The following is a 19,098-nucleotide window of genomic DNA, read 5'->3' as shown; positions in this document are numbered from 1 at the left end:
AATATAAGTAGTCACATTAACAGAAATGAGTTGTTATGGTTTTTAATGCCATTTGCTTTCTATTTGTTTAGAAATGCCAGGAAGCACCAGGAAGATATGCCCAGGGTGCAATGGTCAGATAAGTGTCTCCTACAAAGCTTGCCCAATTTGCAAAGAGCCACAACCATATAAAGCCAAACTTAAGGAAAAGAGAAAATTATTCCAAGACAATAAAAACAAGTGGAAAAAATCTATCAAAAAGAACAACAACAGGACTGTTGTTCTTAACAGCAGCCATGTATTGGTAAGGTCAGGTCATTGCTAAAGGTGCTACCAGCTATTTAAGAAGTTAAGTCAGTTACCCAGTCATATTTCACAGATAATTGTTTTCTCTTTTACTGTTTTTTTTTTTTTTTTTTTTTTTGTATTATGTATTGTATACATGAGTTTTAAGGTTTTTGAACACAATATTTTGTACAGGAGAAATTGATCAATAAGACAGTATTTTTGTATTATTTGGTTATGAAGTATAAAAGGCACTTAGTCACATATTATTTGATGTGACAGTCATCTTATATGCTATTTAATGTCTTTTTTTCAGCTTGACAAACTTGCAACCCTTGATTTCTTCCCTGTATTGCTTTTGGGGAAGAAATGCAAAGGTAGTTTGGTGGCAGATGCAGTACTAGGTGGGGATTACCTTCTAGATGATGATTTGCTTCAGAGGTTAAAGATGATGTACGAAGCCATGTTAAAGAGTAAGTATAAAAAAATATTTTTTTTAAATATTGCTACTGTGGGTTCGAGTCCCGCTCCTGGTGACTGTCTGTGAGGAGTGTGGTGTGTTCTCACTGTGTCTGTGTGGGTTTCCTCTGGGTGACTGTATGTGAGGAGTGTGGTGTGTTCTCCCTGTGTCCGTGTGGGTTTCCTCCGGGTGACTGTCTGTGAGGAGTGTTGTGTGTTTTCCCTGTGTCCGTGTGGGTTTCCTCCGGGTGATCCGGTTTCCTCCCACGCTCCAAAAACACATGTTGGTAGGTGGATTGGCGACTCCATAGGTGTGAGTGTGAGTGACTGTGACTGTGCGTGTGTGTTGCCCTGTGAAGGACTGGCGCCCCCTCCAGGGTGTATTCCTGCCTTGCGCCCAATGATTCCAGGTAGGCTCTGGACCCACCGCGACCCTGAACTGGATAAGGGTTACAGATAATGAATGAATGAAATATTGCTACTTTTTAAAAATAGTTTCCTGAGCATTTACCACAGTATTTCCATGGTAAAATAAAGCTATTCTAAATCTCCCCTCTTAAGGGTTATGTAATTATTCTTGGTGAAAAAAAATTACAAATCAAATGAATATTTACACCGATCAGCTATAGCATTAACACCACAACCTTCTATTTTTATTTTTAGTCCATCAGCTCCACTTTCCATACAGGTGCACTTCTACAGATGTGGTGCTGTTGTTTGTGTTTGTCGTACTGGTATGATTGGATCAGGCACAGCAGGGTCATTGCAGTGTTAACAGTAATCTATTAGCCAAATACTGTAATACCTGCTCTGTGGTGGTCCTTTAGGGGTAAAGGAGAACAGGGTTAAAAGGGGTTAACAAAGTATGCAGAGAAACAGATTGACTACAGTGCACCTGTATGGAAAGTGAAACTGATTAAATGGACAAAAACTATAGATACAAGAAGATGGTGTTTATGTTATGGCTGGTCAGTGTACACCTTATAATCTGAAGAAGTGAATTCTGAAACAAGTACCATGTCAGTACCCAATTCCTGTTTTCTCAACCAAATGAGAATTATAAAATGCATTGGTCCTCCTGTGGAAACAATGGTTTGAATCCAGCATTTTTTATATTTTGTGTATCCCCCTTCTAAATATGCAACCAATAGAATAAGCTGTGTCTGTAGCACTCTACCTCTCTCATTGCCATGGATATCCGGAATTTTCGGATGACACTGTAAGAAACCAATTTAGAACCGAAGTTCATGAAAACTGTTTTAGTATAAAAAACATATATGCATAAAATCAAATTAAAAGAAAGGTGTTGGGGTTTAAACACAGTACAAAATAAACCAGTCTGCCACCAATCTTTACCTGTAAACTACAAATTAAAAATGTAAACTTTGTTTTTAAGAATTTATACCATATTGCAAAACAAATGTTTTCGCAAGCCCCTTCCTTGTAGCATCAATAATTAGCCAATTAGCCATCGATTTTATGGCATAAAGTGCAATTGTTAAAAAAAATGTGCAAAATGTGTTGGAGTTGTCTTGTTAATTAAATTTGTCTTGTCTTTAAGTTCATTTTCAAAGAGAGAAGGACAAGGCCACTGGGTGCCCAAAAACCACTGTCCTGGATGGTAGCTCAGAGATCACCAGTCAAGAGACTGAAGACCCACAGTCTGTCAGTCTGGAAATCTCTGGCTTGCAGGTCACCAGTCAAGAGACTGAAGACCCACAGACTGCCAGTCTGGAAATCTCTGGCTTGCAGGTCACCAGTCAAGAGACTGAAGACCCACAGACTGCCAGTCTGGAAATCTCTGGCTTGCAGGTCACCAGTCAAGAGACTGATGACGCACAGACTTCTGATTTGGAATCTGCCAGCCCAGGAACCCATCATCTGCAGACCACCAACCTGACCACCAGACCTGCAAAAGGAAGCAATATTGCTGGTCCCCAGGGCCAAAAGGCCAAAAAAAGAACGAGAAGTGAAGTATATTTTCTTAATAGACAGTAAAGTGTTGTGTATCACAGTAGTTACAATGCGATCGGAAAGTCTTCAGACCCTTTCACTTTTTCACATTTTATGTTGAGGCCTTGTGATAAAATAAAATTAAAAACAAAGTTTTCCCCAATGAATCTACGTTCAATTACCCACAATCACAAAGTGAATATGGAATATTAGAAATGTTTGCAAATTTATTATAAGGCAAAAAATAAAATTTGTATGGACATAAGTATTCAGAACCTTTGTATGACACTTGAAATTTAGCCCAAAGCCTCAACATAACGAAATCAAAGTTCTGAAAACGTTCTAAAGGCATTGTATGTTACACTACATATTGTTTTATTTCGTATTAATTGCTTTTATCTTATTAATTGTATTTAGAGCCAGGCGAGCAAAGAGGAGTTGAGAAGAAAAACAAAAAGCAAAAACGTAATGAACATTTTCTCTTTTTTAAAATATGTTAACATAATTAATATACATTATTATATTATCACAAACCTGAAATAGTGATATAAAATGCAGTTTTTGTCAAATTATACCTGAATTGTTGTGTATATATATAATTATAATATAGAGCCGCGCTAATGGATTAGCATAGGATCTTATCCTGTGTATGATTATAATTTAATAAGGTGTTCATTAGTCAAAACTTGGTGTATGCAGGCTCTGTTTGGTATGTTCTTTTTATCTGTTACTGTAATAAACCAGTAATGGCTGTAATGGCCTGTCTTTCAGATGAGTGTCCTGAATGCACTAGAAGAAAGATGCAGAACCAATTTCCTTATTCCAGTGTTTTGAAAAGAAGAGTGAAAAACGTAGGTCTTCCTTAAGCCTTTTCACAGGTTTTATATAGATATACTCAGGTTCACTTATTATTCATTTTTTTTTAATCCTCTTTGGTTATATAAACAAGACTGTTTCATTCATCTTATTATCAGTATCTGATATTACCACCACAATTGCAGGAAGTACAGCAGAGGTATTATGCATTCATTGTGCCAAACAAATGCAGCTGGATATTGATATTTTTTTCTGAAATTTCAGACTTGTGTTATGATCATTTTTTTATTTATTATTTTTTTAATTATATAGGGGAAAAAGGAGGTCCTAATTCGATGGGTTCCGTGCAAGTCTTGGTATGTGTGTAAATAAAGTTGTTACATTTGAAACTTTATAGGTAATGGGCTCACAATCCACAACCGTTTAAACAGTGTGATATTTCTAAAGTATCAATAGTTCCTGAAATATTTGTTTTAATTATAATACTGTATAAAAGTACAATATAATATTTACATGTACAATTTGCTAGCTTGAAAAATTACCTAAATATGATTACTGACAGTATTTCATTTATGTTTACAGTGGGACCAAATGGAAAGATTCCTGGGAGCCATCATCCTTTATTGACAAATGAATTTGTTATAACATTTGTATAATCTTTGTACATTAATATATTATTTACTTTAAAATAATGGCTACAATTTAAGAGGTTAGATTTTTCTAAACTGTTCTGTTCATGAAAAAAAAAGCTTTTTTGATATTTACAAACTCCTGCTGTGTCAGTTTTGTGGTCTAACTAACATTCTCTGTTCAATAAACTACATACAGTTAATTTACTGTTACATTTTCGCATTTGGTTCATTTTAAACAATAATCAATATGAAGTTATTCCATTTGCAAGAAGCTATTTAGCTGTCCTTACTGCACCCCAGCAATATTTGTGGTCTCAGTTGATGTAAACCATAATCATTACATTGTATAGCAAGGTATTCAAGAACGTACATATTCACACTCTACATCAACAAATGACAAACTACACAATTATGCATTGTACAGCAAACTATACCTAACCTATCACTGTTCATTATAAGCTGTTATGTTTTGTCTTTATTTAGATCTGAGGAGCAAGCTATCTTCATCACTAATCACAAAGATGTCATCAGATTTGTGTCACATACACAGCAAAGCCAAACATGTAAGTTCATATTTGCACAGCTATTGGAATATCTCATTTAAATTAACTGTCCATACTGCCATGCATTGTCATATCAACCTGTATAGTTCATTGCTCAAACATCATGCTGCTAATATGCTGCTGTACTAGTCCCTTCCTTATCCACAAAAGATTCATTTACAGTTGTTCCTTGTATTGACTTGACAAGATAATTTGTCTCTGAGCGTACATATTTTGTGTAAGCGGGCTTAACCTTCCAAATCAATGTTTTACAGGCTTGGGTGTTTTTCACACAAAAAGAGGTCTTACACAGAGTCATTGGTGTTGCAAAGCTTCAAGAGGGAAAGAAGAACCTTGTGATCCTTGTGTGTGTGATTCTCTGAAGTTATCTCTCTATCAGAGGAAGGACAACCTGCAAAGTAAATGTTCACTTTTACTTTGTTTTTGTACATACTTTTCACCAATTTTAAATGTCTGTATAATGACATCTTTTTCATCCTTAAGTACATCTAACAGAGAATGCAAAGAAGATTCTCACCTGCCTGATCCACATAAGAACAATGAGAGAGCTGCAGTGATGTACAAGGACAACTGTTGACATCTGTCTTCTGAGGTCTAGGCCTAAATTCACCCAGATATCAACAACTGTTGACATTGATGGCCAGCTGGGTCAAAATTGGAATGGTATACCAACACTGAGGACATCCACAAGAAGTGCCTGAACCAGCTTTAGTTTCTGAGAATGCCCAGGTCCTTCAGTGTGTGCAACAGTATGCTACAAATGTTCTATCACCCTGTTGTTGCAAGCACCATGTTCTATGTTGTGGTGTGCTGGGGAGAGGGCAACACAGCAAAGGAGGCCAACGGACTGAATACACTCATAAAGAAGACTTGAGTCTCTCACTGGATCCAAGCAGATCACACTGTAGGAGGTTGTGTAGGACAGAATGCTGGTAAAACTGCTGGTGATGATGGGAATTCTTTGTACACCTACCCAAATCCTGATGGCATAACATTTTAACTAAACTTGCTATGACTATTCTTATCACAAACTGCTCTTTGTATATTAGGACTACTAGGACAATTGAATATATCTGATCACTTGAATTTATCATGAGTCACTTATGTGTTATGACCACATTTCTCTTTGCACACTACAATATTGAATGTACACTGTATCATCAAATGTTTGATTTTCTCCTGCTTTTGTTGGAATAACTGTCTTTACTGTCTGAGGAAGACTTTCTATTAGATTTGTAACATTGCTGTGAGGATTTGATTACGTGAATTTTCAAAATTTACTTAATTTGAAGTTAGCTCTGACTTATGTCTGGAAGAAGGTACCATAGCATTCAGTCCAATACTGCTACATTTTGTATGACATTGATTCCCCTCCACAAACTAACATACTCCTTAATTCCCAGAATCTGAATGGACAGTTCCCAACACACACATGCACACTCTAATTAACGTCTATGTAACCTCCTCTATCTGTCAAACACACTTGCTCACTCAGATTTCAGACATTTTTAATTTACATTTATGGCATTTGGCAGGCACTCTTATCCAGAGTGACATACAAGGCTATTCGTATTGCAGGTAGACCAATGTATTATTAGGAGTCGTACCCAAGGACTGAAGGGGACATAGTGTGATGTTACCTACTGTGCCACAACAACCACATGACATGTCTATGTAACCTCCATACACAAGCATGCCCTCAAACACACAACACATAGACACAGTTTCACTTAAAAATTATTTTCAATGCAATTATTGTACTTAACACTGAGATGTATTTTTTGTAATTCCAAAAATCTGTATTTTGTAGCACCTTGCACAGTTTTCTCCTAGAGTACTGTATTAATACTGTATTCTGTTACTGCCACTAAATTATTGTATTAACTAGTACTGTATTCCATTACTGATGTTCTGGATGCTACATGTGACTTCTGTGCTTATATATGTGGACTGTCTGAAAATACTTATGTCGTAGCATGTTACATATTTCTATGAACAACTTCATTCCACATCTACTTTAGTTAGTAGATTCAATAGTTATAGGCTTCTGACTATTGGTCCTGATCTGTATTTACTGTAAGTCTTTGTAATTATTGCACTCTGTATACTGTGCTGTCCTGCACTTATGTTTTGTGACATACAATATTCCTGAAAGAAATTATTTAGTTTCACAGTGTACTTGTATATAGCTGAAATTACAGTAAAATCTCTTGATCTTACACACATATGCTTTACAATGTTTGATTAAATTGTAACTGGAAAATCACTGAATAAATTATACTTGCCAACAGTTTTTTTCATGAAATCATATTTAAGATTGCCACAATAACAATTCAAGAGGTCAAAACAGACTTTGTAAGATGGTGTGGTATGATGCAAAATAAACTAATACAATTTGGACAAAAGTATTGGGACACCGGTTTGCTTATTATTTCTTCTGAAATCAAGGACATTAAAAAGAGTTTCTCCTTTTTATGTCGAGGGAAGACTTTTTACTAGATTTTGGAACATTGCTTTGAAGATTTGACTGCATTCAGTGATTAGCGTTTGTGCGTCCAAGATGTTGGATGATCACCACCATCACCTCAGCCCCATCTCCCAATATCACACACCTCAATGCTGGGGTGTTTGTACTTCTCTAGACAACACTTGGTATTAGATATGGTGCTATTAGATTCGTGTTTATGTGTTCCAGGAAGTCATATTCTATTGGCAATACTTCTCTACAGGTACTTGACAAGCTGTGTGTGTGTATTTGTATATATGTGTCACTTATGGGTGCAACTTAAAGTAACTTAGCATGCATTAAAATAAATACACATATATTTGGACACACATAGATCAGCCCTAATATTACAACTACTGTTGTCCGGAAGGGGTGTTCTTGCTATGTGCTAATGTGTATGTAGGTGCATATGTAGGTGCTATGTGTCAAAGTAACACCCATGTAAATGCCAGGACCCCAGGTTTCCTAGCAAAACATTGCTTCACTAACACTGCCTCACCCAGCATCGTCTTGTCATGTCTTCCCAGGTTCCCACATGATATAAAATAAAACCAGATATATTAAACAAGTTCACCATCTTCCATTGTTCCATGGTCTAGTTATGTTGTTCATATGCCCATTGTAGGCACTGCCAGTGGTGGACAGATGTCAGTTTGGGAACTCTGGCCGGTCTGCAGGTATGCAGCCTCATATGCAACAATCTGTAATGCACTTTGTGTCCTTACTCATTTCTATCATATCCATCTTAAACGTTTCAGTAGTCCTGCAGTAGCTCTTCTGTGGGATTAGGCTAGGTCGCTAACCTTTTCTCCCCATGCGCATCAGTGAGCTTTTTGTTCCCATGATAATATAATTGGTTCATCTGTTGTCTTCATTGGAACACTTTTGGTATGGCTGTGAACATTTAGCATGAAGTTGTGCAGAGTTAATGAGCTAGGGGAAAAGTCATGCTCATACGTTCTCATCATATGTTCTGTGTTTTTGTTGTAAGACAAGGGCAGGGAAGAGAATGACAGCTCGATACAGCTGGTTAGAGGTCTAGCTGGCTAGAGGTTTGCTGTATTTTACTACACCAAGGACTGATACAATATATTGAGTTGCCCTGCATGGCTTTGGCATTGCAGCATATTAATGTCAATGGCCAGTCAAGAAGTTTACTCATTTGGCTAATAATTATTTTTGACATTTTCATACCACATTTTTCCTGGCCCCTGGTCATTTACTATTATGCAAGCTTAATGACAAAGTGTAAATCCACAGTATTGGTGAAGGAACTGCATGCTTTCTGCACTGAGGCTGGGCACTGCACAGAAACACCTCCAGTTCATCACTGGGGGATCATATGGCATATAAAGAAATCACATCAACATTCTACTAAGATTTATAGTTTTAATATAATCATGAATTTGCTATGTTGTAGTTAAATGTTGATTCCCGCTCCGGGTGACTGTCTGTGAGGAGTGTGGTGTGTTCTCCCTGTGTCTGTGTGGGTTTTCTCCGGGTGACTGTCTGTGAGGAGTGTGGTGTGTTCTCTCTGTGTCTGTGTGGGTTTTCTCCGGGTGACTGTCTGTGAGGAGTGTGGTGTGTTCTCTCTGTGTCTGCGTGGGTTTCCTCCGGGTGCTCCGGTTTCCTCCCACAGTCCAAAAACACACGTTGGTAGGTGGATTGGAGACTCAAAACTGTCCGTAGGTGTGAGTGAATGTGGAATGACTCCAGGTAGGCTCTGGACACACCGCGACCCTGAACTGGATAAGGGTTACAGATAATGAATGAATGAATGTAGTTAAATGTTCATATGCAACAAGGATACCTGTGTATTAAAAACAGTCTGAAAAATTGAATTCATTTTGTTGTTGAGTTTTAATTGAATAGTGCCGACTGACATTTCATGTAATACTGACATTTTCTGCTATAGTAGAAATGCATATGGATTTTTGCATTGTATTTAAAAGAGAAAAGGAGGCAAGATGTTGAAACTGACTGTGGATGTATAATTATAAATTTATCAGTCATTGCTGAAATGACTAACACTTGTTTTTGTCTGTGTTTGTGTGTAGGGATGAGAAGAGGCAAGTATCAGCTGGCTGCCTTAAGCCTTATGTTAAGAACCTTTGCCAGCATTGATTTGTTAATAAATATGCATTCTCCTTCTTTACTAGTTTATTACCAGGTTTCTGCAAAACTGAACCTAATTAATCATAATACCAAATTCAAATAAAATAATGTCAGTATATGAAATAATAAGTTTGTTTGCATCCATGATGCCTTTTAGAGTGAAAACATGGGACGGCACCTTGGAGCCTGCCCACAATTTGAACTTCATTTAATGTTTTTTGTCAGTATACATAATGATTTGATTGTGTGCCACAAAAGAATAAATAAATAATCAAAAACAATCCTCGTCCATTATACTTATTTATTAAGAAAAAAAAAAAATCAAAAGGACATCACTGAGCATGCAATATTAGGGTCCCAGTTTCAGCTACAGTTTATGTAATGCATGTGATCTTGATTGAATCAATGTAGTCAATGCAGCAAATATGTAGAGGACAAAATATTAACAGATGCAATCATTCAATAGATGCAAATGTCCATAATCAACTAAAATGTTGAATGCTCATATGTTAACTCTGGACACAACAGCTATAATCAAATAATCAAACTTAGATGATTATAATCAAAATCAACCATAATCCTATTCAGGTGAAAAATATGTATGCTTACATGTATGTAAGTTTAAGAAAAAAAATTTACATATGCAAACAGATCTGAAATGTACTCGGCTACTGCAGTGGATGGAATCTACAATTCATCATCTGTAGATGCATCTGTGGAAACATCCTCATATGGGTCTTCATTTTCTTCTTCCACAACAGTGCCATGATGACCAACCACTATTTGGTGGTATGTTTCTTTCACAGCTAACAACTCAGTCTTAAGCTCCTCAAGTTTTTGGAGGACAGCACTGTGCAGGCCATGGTAAGCTTGATCAGAAACTCCTGAAGGGTAGCCTAAATATCAAATTGGGATATATAGTACAATGCACAATTAAACACCAAATATAATGTAAAAAATGGTACAAGGTTGAAAGAACATATATAGTCAAGCAGTATACACAAATAACATGCCTAATCATCTGATCATAGTATTAGGGTTTGAAAAGTATGATCTAGTTGTGAATGTTGGGTTGTGTTCATAAAGTATGCTTCAATGTGGACATTTCTAGCAAAAATAATCTGTAAAGTGATTCAAGAATGTATCTAATATGGAGCAAACAACATTAAGAAATTAATACTCACTGTGTGCTGCCAGGTCTTCTGATATTACACCAGCCTGGTCCCTTAAAGCTTTGCAGGTTCTTGTAAGATGGTTCCAATGTTGTTTCATTTCTCGCAAAAGTATAGCCTCTTCTTCGATCAGTCTCTCCAGCTGCATCACCTTGTCAAAAACTTTCTTCTTCATGCCTAGAGAAGTGTCAAGTTCTAGAAAGACAAACAACACATTGATATAAATATTCTATTCAAATACATTAATTAATACTTCTTAATGCCTTTGGGAGTAAAAGCAAATGTTAGTGGTGCAGCTGTCTGTCCTGACAACACAAGCCAACAAGTGTGGAGAAAGAACACAGAGACCCTCCTTGACACCATAATCACAGGAGTCAGGCATGGAGTCACTTCTGAAGTGTGTGAGAGATGGTCACTCTATGGGGGGGATGGCACAGTTCAAGTATGTGAAAAAGGGGTAAATATATAAATCTTATTTTCATGGAAATCCACACACTTCTATAGTCCAAAACAAATGAAAAATACATAGGCTTCTTACCTTTCAAAGACAGAGTTCAATGAAGTACTCAATAAAGTTTCACTAAAATAATTCATGTCAAAATTATCATACCAGAATCCCAAGGCCAGATAGGACTTTCTGATACCAAAAGATCTTCAACAGAATCTACAGATTCTGTGCTGGTCGGAAGATCATTATATTGGGATATGGCATCAGACAGCTTTATCTTATCCTCTGCAATCCGTCTTCGGATCTTGTGTCGCTGTTTGTTACGGTCTGCAGCAAAATTCATGAAAAAAATGTAAAAAATTTAAAAAGAGGTTTCAGGAGTATATGCATTAAGTTTGATTAGTGGACACTCAAAAGGCACCTTATAAACAATACTGTATATCAGTAATTAAGAAAGTAATTGTGAATACTTCAATACCTGAAATTTTACTTTTTATTAATTCAGCACTATAATAAATTTCTGGTAATAAAAAGAACAGTAGTGCAGACAGTCAGGTAATGTTAAACATAGGAATGCTTATTTTTACACCAGACATTGGAAGGTAGGGTTGTTTCCTCAGTGTACACTGATACAGTGTACCATAACAAATCAAAATGCTCATATTACACTGTTTCTTCAATGGTCAGGACCCCCACAGAGGACTTCAAATATGACAGGGCAGCCGTGGCCTAATGGTTAGAGACCGGGCTGAAGTGCCCTTGAGCAAGGCACTGAACCCACAACTGCTCCCCGGGTGCCGGGATTGTTGCCCCCCACTTTGGGTGTGTGATCACAGCCCATAGAAAGCACTAGTGTGTGTGCGTGTTTTATTGTAGTCAACAAATACCATACCACGTATATGTAGTCAATGGAGCGTAACTTTCTGTACTCCTAGAAATGTATAGGGCATATATATCTCACATTTAAAAAAAAATTGTCACCCAAATACATGATGACAGTAAGGCAATTTGGTCATGGATACTTACCGGTTACTCTATATAGATCCCGCTTTTTTTGCTGGATACCCAAAAAGAGGCTTTCAATCAAATGTTGCAACCTCACTGGATCATCTGTGCTGAGGTCATCTGGAGCTATAACATTTTTATATAAGTATTTAATCAGTATCATGCATTTTCTGTGCCATATACAAAAAAGAAAAATAACACAATTTATATTTTTTAGACAAAAGTGATTTACATTAAATATGAATCTAACAAATCTAAAAGCAAAAAAAAAAATTTAATTAAATTACAAAAAATAAAGAGAAATTGTAATACAGGTCAAAAAAAAAGAACAAGTCAAAAAAGAACATTCACTAACTTTCTGCCAAAGAATCAGAGAACATGTATACAGTTTGCCCTTTATGTTTTATGGTGACTAATAAATATCTCAATGTTTTGAATGAGAAAGCTACCTCACCTAGGTTTACCTTTTTAAAACAGTTACTGATCATGCAACACATTGCATCTTTGTCTGGCATGGTCACACGATAGTTTTAGCCAGTTAAGGCATGGAAATACATAAAAAAAAAAAATAAAAAAAAAACTGATGATGGTGATCCTTCTTTACAATTCACAAGAGGCAACAACACGTAAATACTTACTGTCAACTGCCCACTGTTTTACATCAGTGACCCACTGCTGTAGTTCCTCATCGGATTTTCCTGTGCTTTTCTTTATAGCCTCAATGTCCTCTTTGACCTCCTTACTTGTTTGTAAAATCTCAAAAGTATAATAAATTGAAAGTTAAACAAAGCTTTGGCAATACTATATTAGGTATGAAAATCATTAGCAGACTTAAGTCAGTTTGAAATAAATAAAATCTTTCACAGTTACCTTCACATAGCGTTTATACAAGTACTTGTGCAGGTTTCTTTTCTTTCGCTCATTCCATCCCCTGGCATGCAAAGTGATCATGTCTACCCGTGCTGTGATGATGAAAGAATAAAAGTGCTGCTCAACTATAAGCAAGTCACTAAGTATGAGTAAAGAAACAACCAAGCAGTTTGAACAATAATGCCAAAAACTGAGCACAATACATGAGAACTGTAAATAAAGGTTCTCTTACCAGCCTTACTCATGTACTTCGTAGTTAGAGCCACTCGTGACAAAAAGCTGTTAACTTGTTCAACTTCTTCACCTAGGGTAGTACCTGCCCCTGTTTGATTTTTGCCACCCCACTGAACCTATAGAATATACATCAGATGTCAAGAATATAAATATCGAGTTTAACAACAACATCAACATGTCAAAGAACTTACCTGTTAGTTGAGGAATATACAATTACCTCACATTTTGTAGAGTGCCCCTTTGCATGCATAACCGAGAGAAAAGGCTTCATCTGAGTCAAGATTTTTAATTCTGGGAACACATGAGCCACCTTTTGCAGATAGGGCCAATACCGACACATTATGTCAGTGCAGAAGAACTGGCAATTTGTTTTAGCTGCAAGTTCTTTTTGCAAAAACAGAGGGTAAGCAAATATTTCCCCCCTAAACATGTTCAGACCTCTAAGCAATATACAGTGTCTGCAAACTGCGACCTCTAGGCCCTCTTCATCGCATTTTGTGTTTGTCTTTTTAGAGGTCTCCCTAGCTGCAGCCCATGTTGATTTTCCACAGATGCCTTTTCCATGTACCTGTAACACAATGTCAATGTAAGATATGTATGCAAATACTGATTTACTGTGTACAGTCCAAAGACATTTCTTACTGCCTTGGTCTTCTCACGAATACAGTCAACAAAAGTTGCTACAGCGTTGTCATTGGCCAGAAAATCACCATCAAAAAATGGTTGCTCCTCTACCCTACATAAAGAAAATATTTTAATGCTACAAGAGACAGTCACAAGTTCTATACAGTGAAAATGTTCTCAATTATAATATACCCCTTTGTTTTGCTGAAACGATATAGTTTTCTGTTTCCATCAGCAGACACAGCAACTGTATCTGGGGTGCAAGCTGGGCAAGAGAAGTGGTCAATTCCACAGAGTTTTTCTTTTTCATGACGACAGTATGTCCATTCAAGAAAAGCTTTTTGGAAGACATCACCACATATGTTGCCACTCTGGAATTAGGAAAATAATGAAACATAGTTACATGCCAAACTGCAGACAGGACAATTGCAGTGGACATACAGCCTTCCAACAGTCTTACCCTTCCAAATAGTTGTGAGCGCTGTTGTAACATTTTTACAAATGCTTGTCTTGAAAGCCCAGGTGAAGTGATCTTTAGTTCCTCAAAAGACCTGAAAAGGTCTACCTGGTATACAGTTTGAAATGCAACTGTTCCTGGCCAGTAACCACTAAAAAGCAGATCCCGTACCTCAGGTGTCCATGACACAAGACATGTTCTGCAATTCACTACAGGCAGAAAGAGATCATAGCGACCTGTACACAATTAAAAAGAAAACAATATAAAGGACATACACAGTGATTATCAACACATACTGTATGTCAGCAGGTTAACCTAATATACAATAAAAATACTCTGAGTTTCACATACCATTAATACAGATGAGTACAACTGGTCGTCCAGTATCAATGGACAGGTTGTGAGTGTCACAATCACAGATTCTGTCTGGTTGTGTAATTGGCATCAAACACGCTATCAGAACGGAATAATATATTGACTACAAAAATGGGAAAATATGAACATGCTTTTAATTTTTAAGTAGTTCTTACCTTGTTCAAATAGGACATTTTGTCCACTGATGTCTTGCACAGCAGTTGATGGCGGGAGAGTTTTATAGAACCCATCAACAAAAGTCTCTCTGTTGTGAAAGACAAGATATTTGTGTGTGGAAATATCACAATTTCCACAGAAACTGGATTTTGGCAAACACTCCTTGCATCTGATCACTGCTTCTTTTGATTTACAGTGATCACAATACCCATGATGTACATGACCTGAAGCTAGCAAACTGTCAAGGAGTTTAGGTCTTGCTTCCCGCCAGCGATCTTCAGACAAAGTTTGCCTTAATGCCCAATTGTGAGATGCTGTGGATCTGGGTTCTGCAACATCACAGTCCAGTGTATCCTGGAGTAGTTGTAGTTGTAAATCTTGCAAAAATAAATAAAATTAATTAATAAACATTCAGCAATTCCTTACATTATGAGCTTGTTCATTGAGAACAAACAGTCCTATTTAATTTTAAAAAATACATTATTTCTCGAGTGCAAACAGAAAGTAACTAATTCAGTGGAACTTAATGAACACAGTGCTACAATAAATATAAAATGACATTAAGTATAAAAAATATTCACCTATAACTTGTTGTACATCTACATCTGCCAGGTCTTGTTTGCTAGTTGAAGGTATAGATGTGCTTGCAGTTTCTGGAATTATATGATTTTTTTTTTTAATTCAATAAATACATTACCATTTGTACATTACCATAAATTAAAAATGGCTTACCAATCTCAAGTTCCTGTAGGTTACTTGCAAAAGCCATGGAACGTCGAGACTGATCTAGAGTAAACCAAATCCAAAAGTTTATGATTGAATGAGTTCTAAAATAATTCACAAAGAGCAAAGGATCAAAAACATCTAAACATACCCTTCTTTTGTTTTCGCCTCTCATAGACCAAGTATCCTTCTTTATTTCTCTTTTTCCAGCGCACCTTTGGCTCAACATGCTTTTTTTTGGTAGGTGGTTCAACTACTTCTTCATTCTATATTACTCATATAAACATTTAAGAGGTAGAACAATGTGGTATTTCAGAAAATAGCATTTTGCATAAAGCACAAATACTTAATAACAGTGCTATTAAATTCCTAAATAATTCATAAATAATTTTTTTGAATGCAGTAATTTCATTGTTAGTGACCCTCAAATACTTGCAAGAACAAAATTAATGATTATAACAAGGAAACAACATACTTATAAAATGACCATGCAGAGAAGGAGTTGTGAAATACTGTTTGATGCAGTAATTATTTTCATACAAATTACCTTCATCTCTTCCAAATCAGCCATTAGCTCATCAATATCAAGTTGTAATTCCTCCTCCGTTCTGTCCTCTTGTGCAGGTTTACCAGATGATCTCTTTTCAGCCATGTTTTTACACCTGAGGGTCACAAGATAAATTACATTTTAAATTAAAATATTTAAGTAGTGGATTTTATACTTCCTACTTTTATTAACTTCCTACTTGTGAACAGCATTTAAAAAAATACTGGATTACAAAGCCTCGTTTATTTTCCAAGGGACAATAAAAATTTGTCCTCTGACACACACCTTATCTAACTAGTGGATTTGTGTGTCCATCATCTGCCAAAACAATTAATTCTTATGACATTCTTATGACTACAGTACCGAATAGTTTGGCAGATTCATGGGATCTGTGGTTTTAATACGGATAAATATATAGAGACTACTTTACAGCAACTCTCAACACATACGGGCTCATTCACAAACAAGAGCACAAGAAACAAAGGTACAAACATGAGCAAACGTACGTACATCCACGACACGAATAAATGGACAGGCGTATATGTACACATACGCAAACAAACGCACAAGCACGCGCAGACACACAAACATACACAGCCATAGACTCGTTGTTACCATAGCAACCGAAGTACGCTGTTATTTTTCCACTGACGGAGCCACGATATCTTTTACATTCCTGTAACATAACAAGAGCGATGGTGTTTACAAAGTACATCGTTACGGCCACAGAAACACACTGACCGTTTTATTTAGCAAGCGCCAACTCATTAGCCACCAGGCTAATTTAAAAAGTCACTCATGCGATTTAAATACAAACACGCAAACAAAAGTACAAGCAGACACAGGCACATTTTCACACATGCGCACACCGAAAGTGTCTATGAAAACGCGCAAAAAGTAAATCATGTCCACCTTACTCACTAAATTATGTTTTTAAAGTATTTTAAGTTAACGTTACATATGACGTTGAGGGCAGGAAAAGTTTATGAGATGTGGTTATCAGTTATACACAACATTTAAAGAGCGTAACAATAAAGCATGTGAAAATGGATAAAAACGAGTAGTTTAAAGGCTGAATTTAAGGTGGACTGGAGGGAATCGGTCCCGTGTGTAAACATACTGCTGTAACATTAACAGCGTATTTAAGTTGAACACAGCGTAGAAAAGTTCAGCACACATTTAATAATTCTTACTAATCTCATATAAATGTGTACCATTCATTACTAACGTGACAAAGTTTTACACACTCGCTCACTCCTGCTCCCGTTAAGCACGGTGTTGCACTGATTAACGGCCTACTTAAAACCAATCATGCGGAACTCCGTACAGCCTCAATTTTACATTTCTAAAGAAATTTATTTTTTCAAAAGATTCTGCTTCTTTTTTCCTATTAACTTATTTTCTTTAAATGGAATATGTAGTTTATTTATTTGCTTATAAATGTGCGACAAAAGTATTATTATTATTATTATTATTATTATTATTATTATCATTAATCATAATAATGACAATAATAATAATAATAATAATAATAATAATAATAATAATAATAATACTAAATAGACGAAGAAATGCTGCCAACACAAGCTAAGCAGGACGGTATGAAGTAGTGTCCCAAATCCAATATTTAATTAATGCATTTTAAAACTCGGTTTGGCCACTTTTTAAATGTACACTGAGAGCTAGATGTAAGCTGTTGGAATATTGTTAATGAATTAATGCCTGCTGAATGTGTCCCAAAAGAGATTTGGTTTCAAATACCTTTATCTCAATGCTACCTTCTAAGGCCCTACATAGGCAACAAGAGGTCAAGGTACATACCTTCAAGTTTCAGACACAGCCATAGACTCGTTGTTACCATAGCAACCGAAGTACGCTGTTATTTTTCCACTGACGGAGCCACGATATCTTTTACATTCCTGTAACATAACAAGAGCGATGGTGTTTACAAAGTACATCGTTACGGCCACAGAAACACACTGACCGTTTTATTTAGCAAGCGCCAACTCATTAGCCACCAGGCTACAAAACGTATCTAAAGCTACGTATCTGCTCAGGTGTCGCCTGACGACAAGACACGTAATTTAAAAAGTCACTCATGCGATTTAATAATTTAATCAGTAGACAGCACGTCTCGTTCCCTGATATGTCTAGGTAAAAGGTTATGGGAACCTTTAGTTTGGTAGCAAAAAAGTGCACAATCTGCTCCATCAACCAGACTAAACGATATAGCTTCACCTACACGTACCAGATGCTACGTTAAAGGAGGCAATAGTTAGTTGATTTGCTCACTCAAGAACAGAACAGAGTCATCATGGGCGATCCCAAACTATTCTAAACGTTAACAAAAAATTAACAGAGACGATTAACAGCTTCAAAAATCCTAACGCCAACCAGAGTTTTAATAGAAAAACCATCACAGTTTTTCATTAGTCTGCGTTTCTCTTTAGCACCCCCTGTGGACATTTGCTTTTAAAATCGGCACCAAAATGTACCAGTCAGTACGTATTTGGTCCTCTGCAAAAAAGTGTTCAGAGGTACGTATAACCCATGAGACCAGGTTGCCTAACCCCTAACACCTAACCCCTAACACTTAACCCCTAACACTTAACCCTTAACACTTAACCCCTAACACGTAACCCCTAACACCTAACCCTTAACACTTAACCCCTAACACTTAACCCCTAACACTTAACCCCTAACCAAAAACCAACCTGTAAGCCCCAAAATATTAGAAACTGCAGTGTTTTTGTGGGTAGTCACTATCAGGAAAGTGTGCTGGTTTTGCAGCTCTTCTTCATCTACATAACAGAGCTTAAGTGTATTTAGTGAAACAGCGCCACCAGTGGAAAGGAGCTAATTTTCAGAGATCTTGTTGAACAAGTCTGGACTGTGTAAAGTAGGATGAAAAACGAATAAGGTGAAGAAAGATGGAAGACAGACAGATAACTCTTCTCTCTTATTCTGATTCCAATTTGTCTCTTTTTTCCTACCCACCTTTCTGTCCATCCACTGCCATCTCACTCATCTATCAATCCCCCAATCCATCTCTTTATCTGTCCTGTCCAGTGAGAGGTGAGAAAGTCCAGGCCTTCATGCCTAATTGAGCTTATTAGCGGAAGTCCTGCACTGACACTTTTGATTAATCAGCCCGAAGAGAGCGATAGAACTTTTAAGGA

General features: G+C 36.7%; 2 protein-coding genes and 1 long non-coding RNA gene across 5 annotated transcripts; 2 read left to right on the top strand and 1 right to left on the bottom strand.

The window, feature by feature from the left end:
* The first annotated feature begins 585 nt into the window (after positions 1 to 585).
* On the top strand, positions 586 to 4,126 carry LOC136699414 (uncharacterized). The gene is made up of 6 exons (XM_066674116.1): positions 586 to 737; positions 2,285 to 2,692; positions 3,094 to 3,141; positions 3,448 to 3,527; positions 3,805 to 3,848; positions 4,075 to 4,126. Exons 1-6 carry the CDS (start codon positions 713 to 715, stop codon positions 4,124 to 4,126), a joined length of 657 nt encoding a protein of 218 aa, XP_066530213.1. The 5' UTR covers positions 586 to 712.
* Positions 4,127 to 4,400: 274 nt separating this feature from the next.
* Positions 4,401 to 7,023, top strand: LOC136700362 (uncharacterized). The gene is made up of 3 exons (XR_010803729.1): positions 4,401 to 4,687; positions 4,942 to 5,085; positions 5,171 to 7,023. It is a non-coding gene; the product is annotated as an uncharacterized lncRNA (long non-coding RNA).
* Positions 7,024 to 9,657: 2,634 nt separating this feature from the next.
* Positions 9,658 to 18,671, bottom strand: LOC136700143 (uncharacterized). 3 transcript variants are annotated; one of them, XM_066675390.1, is made up of 20 exons: positions 18,634 to 18,671; positions 17,741 to 17,838; positions 16,535 to 16,595; positions 15,920 to 16,034; positions 15,524 to 15,638; positions 15,382 to 15,435; positions 15,231 to 15,302; positions 14,649 to 15,026; positions 14,470 to 14,571; positions 14,122 to 14,354; positions 13,854 to 14,032; positions 13,680 to 13,773; positions 13,255 to 13,605; positions 13,036 to 13,153; positions 12,804 to 12,895; positions 12,572 to 12,689; positions 11,955 to 12,059; positions 11,091 to 11,255; positions 10,493 to 10,675; positions 9,658 to 10,204 (listed from the first exon to the last, which is right to left on the bottom strand). In XM_066675390.1, exons 4-20 carry the CDS (start codon positions 16,022 to 16,024, stop codon positions 9,996 to 9,998), a joined length of 2,673 nt encoding a protein of 890 aa, XP_066531487.1. In that variant the 5' UTR covers positions 16,025 to 16,034; positions 16,535 to 16,595; positions 17,741 to 17,838; positions 18,634 to 18,671; the 3' UTR covers positions 9,658 to 9,995. The 3 variants fall into 3 exon arrangements, with proteins under 3 accessions (XP_066531487.1, XP_066531488.1, XP_066531489.1); XM_066675391.1 differs by lacking the exons at positions 16,535 to 16,595; positions 18,634 to 18,671 and adding an exon at positions 18,168 to 18,386; XM_066675392.1 differs by lacking the exons at positions 16,535 to 16,595; positions 17,741 to 17,838; positions 18,634 to 18,671 and having other exon boundaries at positions 15,524 to 15,646; positions 15,920 to 15,978.
* Between the last annotated feature and the right edge of the window lie 427 nt (positions 18,672 to 19,098).

The sequence above is a fragment of the Hoplias malabaricus genome, chromosome 6 (assembly GCF_029633855.1).
Source record: "Hoplias malabaricus isolate fHopMal1 chromosome 6, fHopMal1.hap1, whole genome shotgun sequence".
Taxonomy (NCBI): Eukaryota; Metazoa; Chordata; class Actinopteri; order Characiformes; family Erythrinidae; genus Hoplias; species Hoplias malabaricus.
Note: the sequence above shows the minus strand (reverse complement) of the source record. Positions and strands in the feature narration are given on the sequence as shown.

Bases quoted from the DNA above. Each gene is read 5' to 3' on its own strand.
- LOC136700143 (XM_066675390.1), bottom strand. From the start codon at position 16,024: ATGGCTGAAAAGAGATCATCTGGTAAACCTGCACAAGAGGACAGAACG. The intron at 15,027-15,230 runs GTGAATATTTTT...TATTTTTGCAAG, and splicing joins AGATGTACAACAAGTTATAG to ATTTACAACTACAACTACTC. The intron at 13,154-13,254 runs GTAATTGTATAT...TATATTCTATAG, and splicing joins GGCACTCTACAAAATGTGAG to GTTCAGTGGGGTGGCAAAAA.
- LOC136699414 (XM_066674116.1), top strand. From the start codon at position 713: ATGATGTACGAAGCCATGTTAAAGA. The intron at 738-2,284 runs GTAAGTATAAAA...CTTGTCTTTAAG, and splicing joins GTACGAAGCCATGTTAAAGA to TTCATTTTCAAAGAGAGAAG. The intron at 2,693-3,093 runs GTGAAGTATATT...AATTGTATTTAG, and splicing joins GGCCAAAAAAAGAACGAGAA to AGCCAGGCGAGCAAAGAGGA.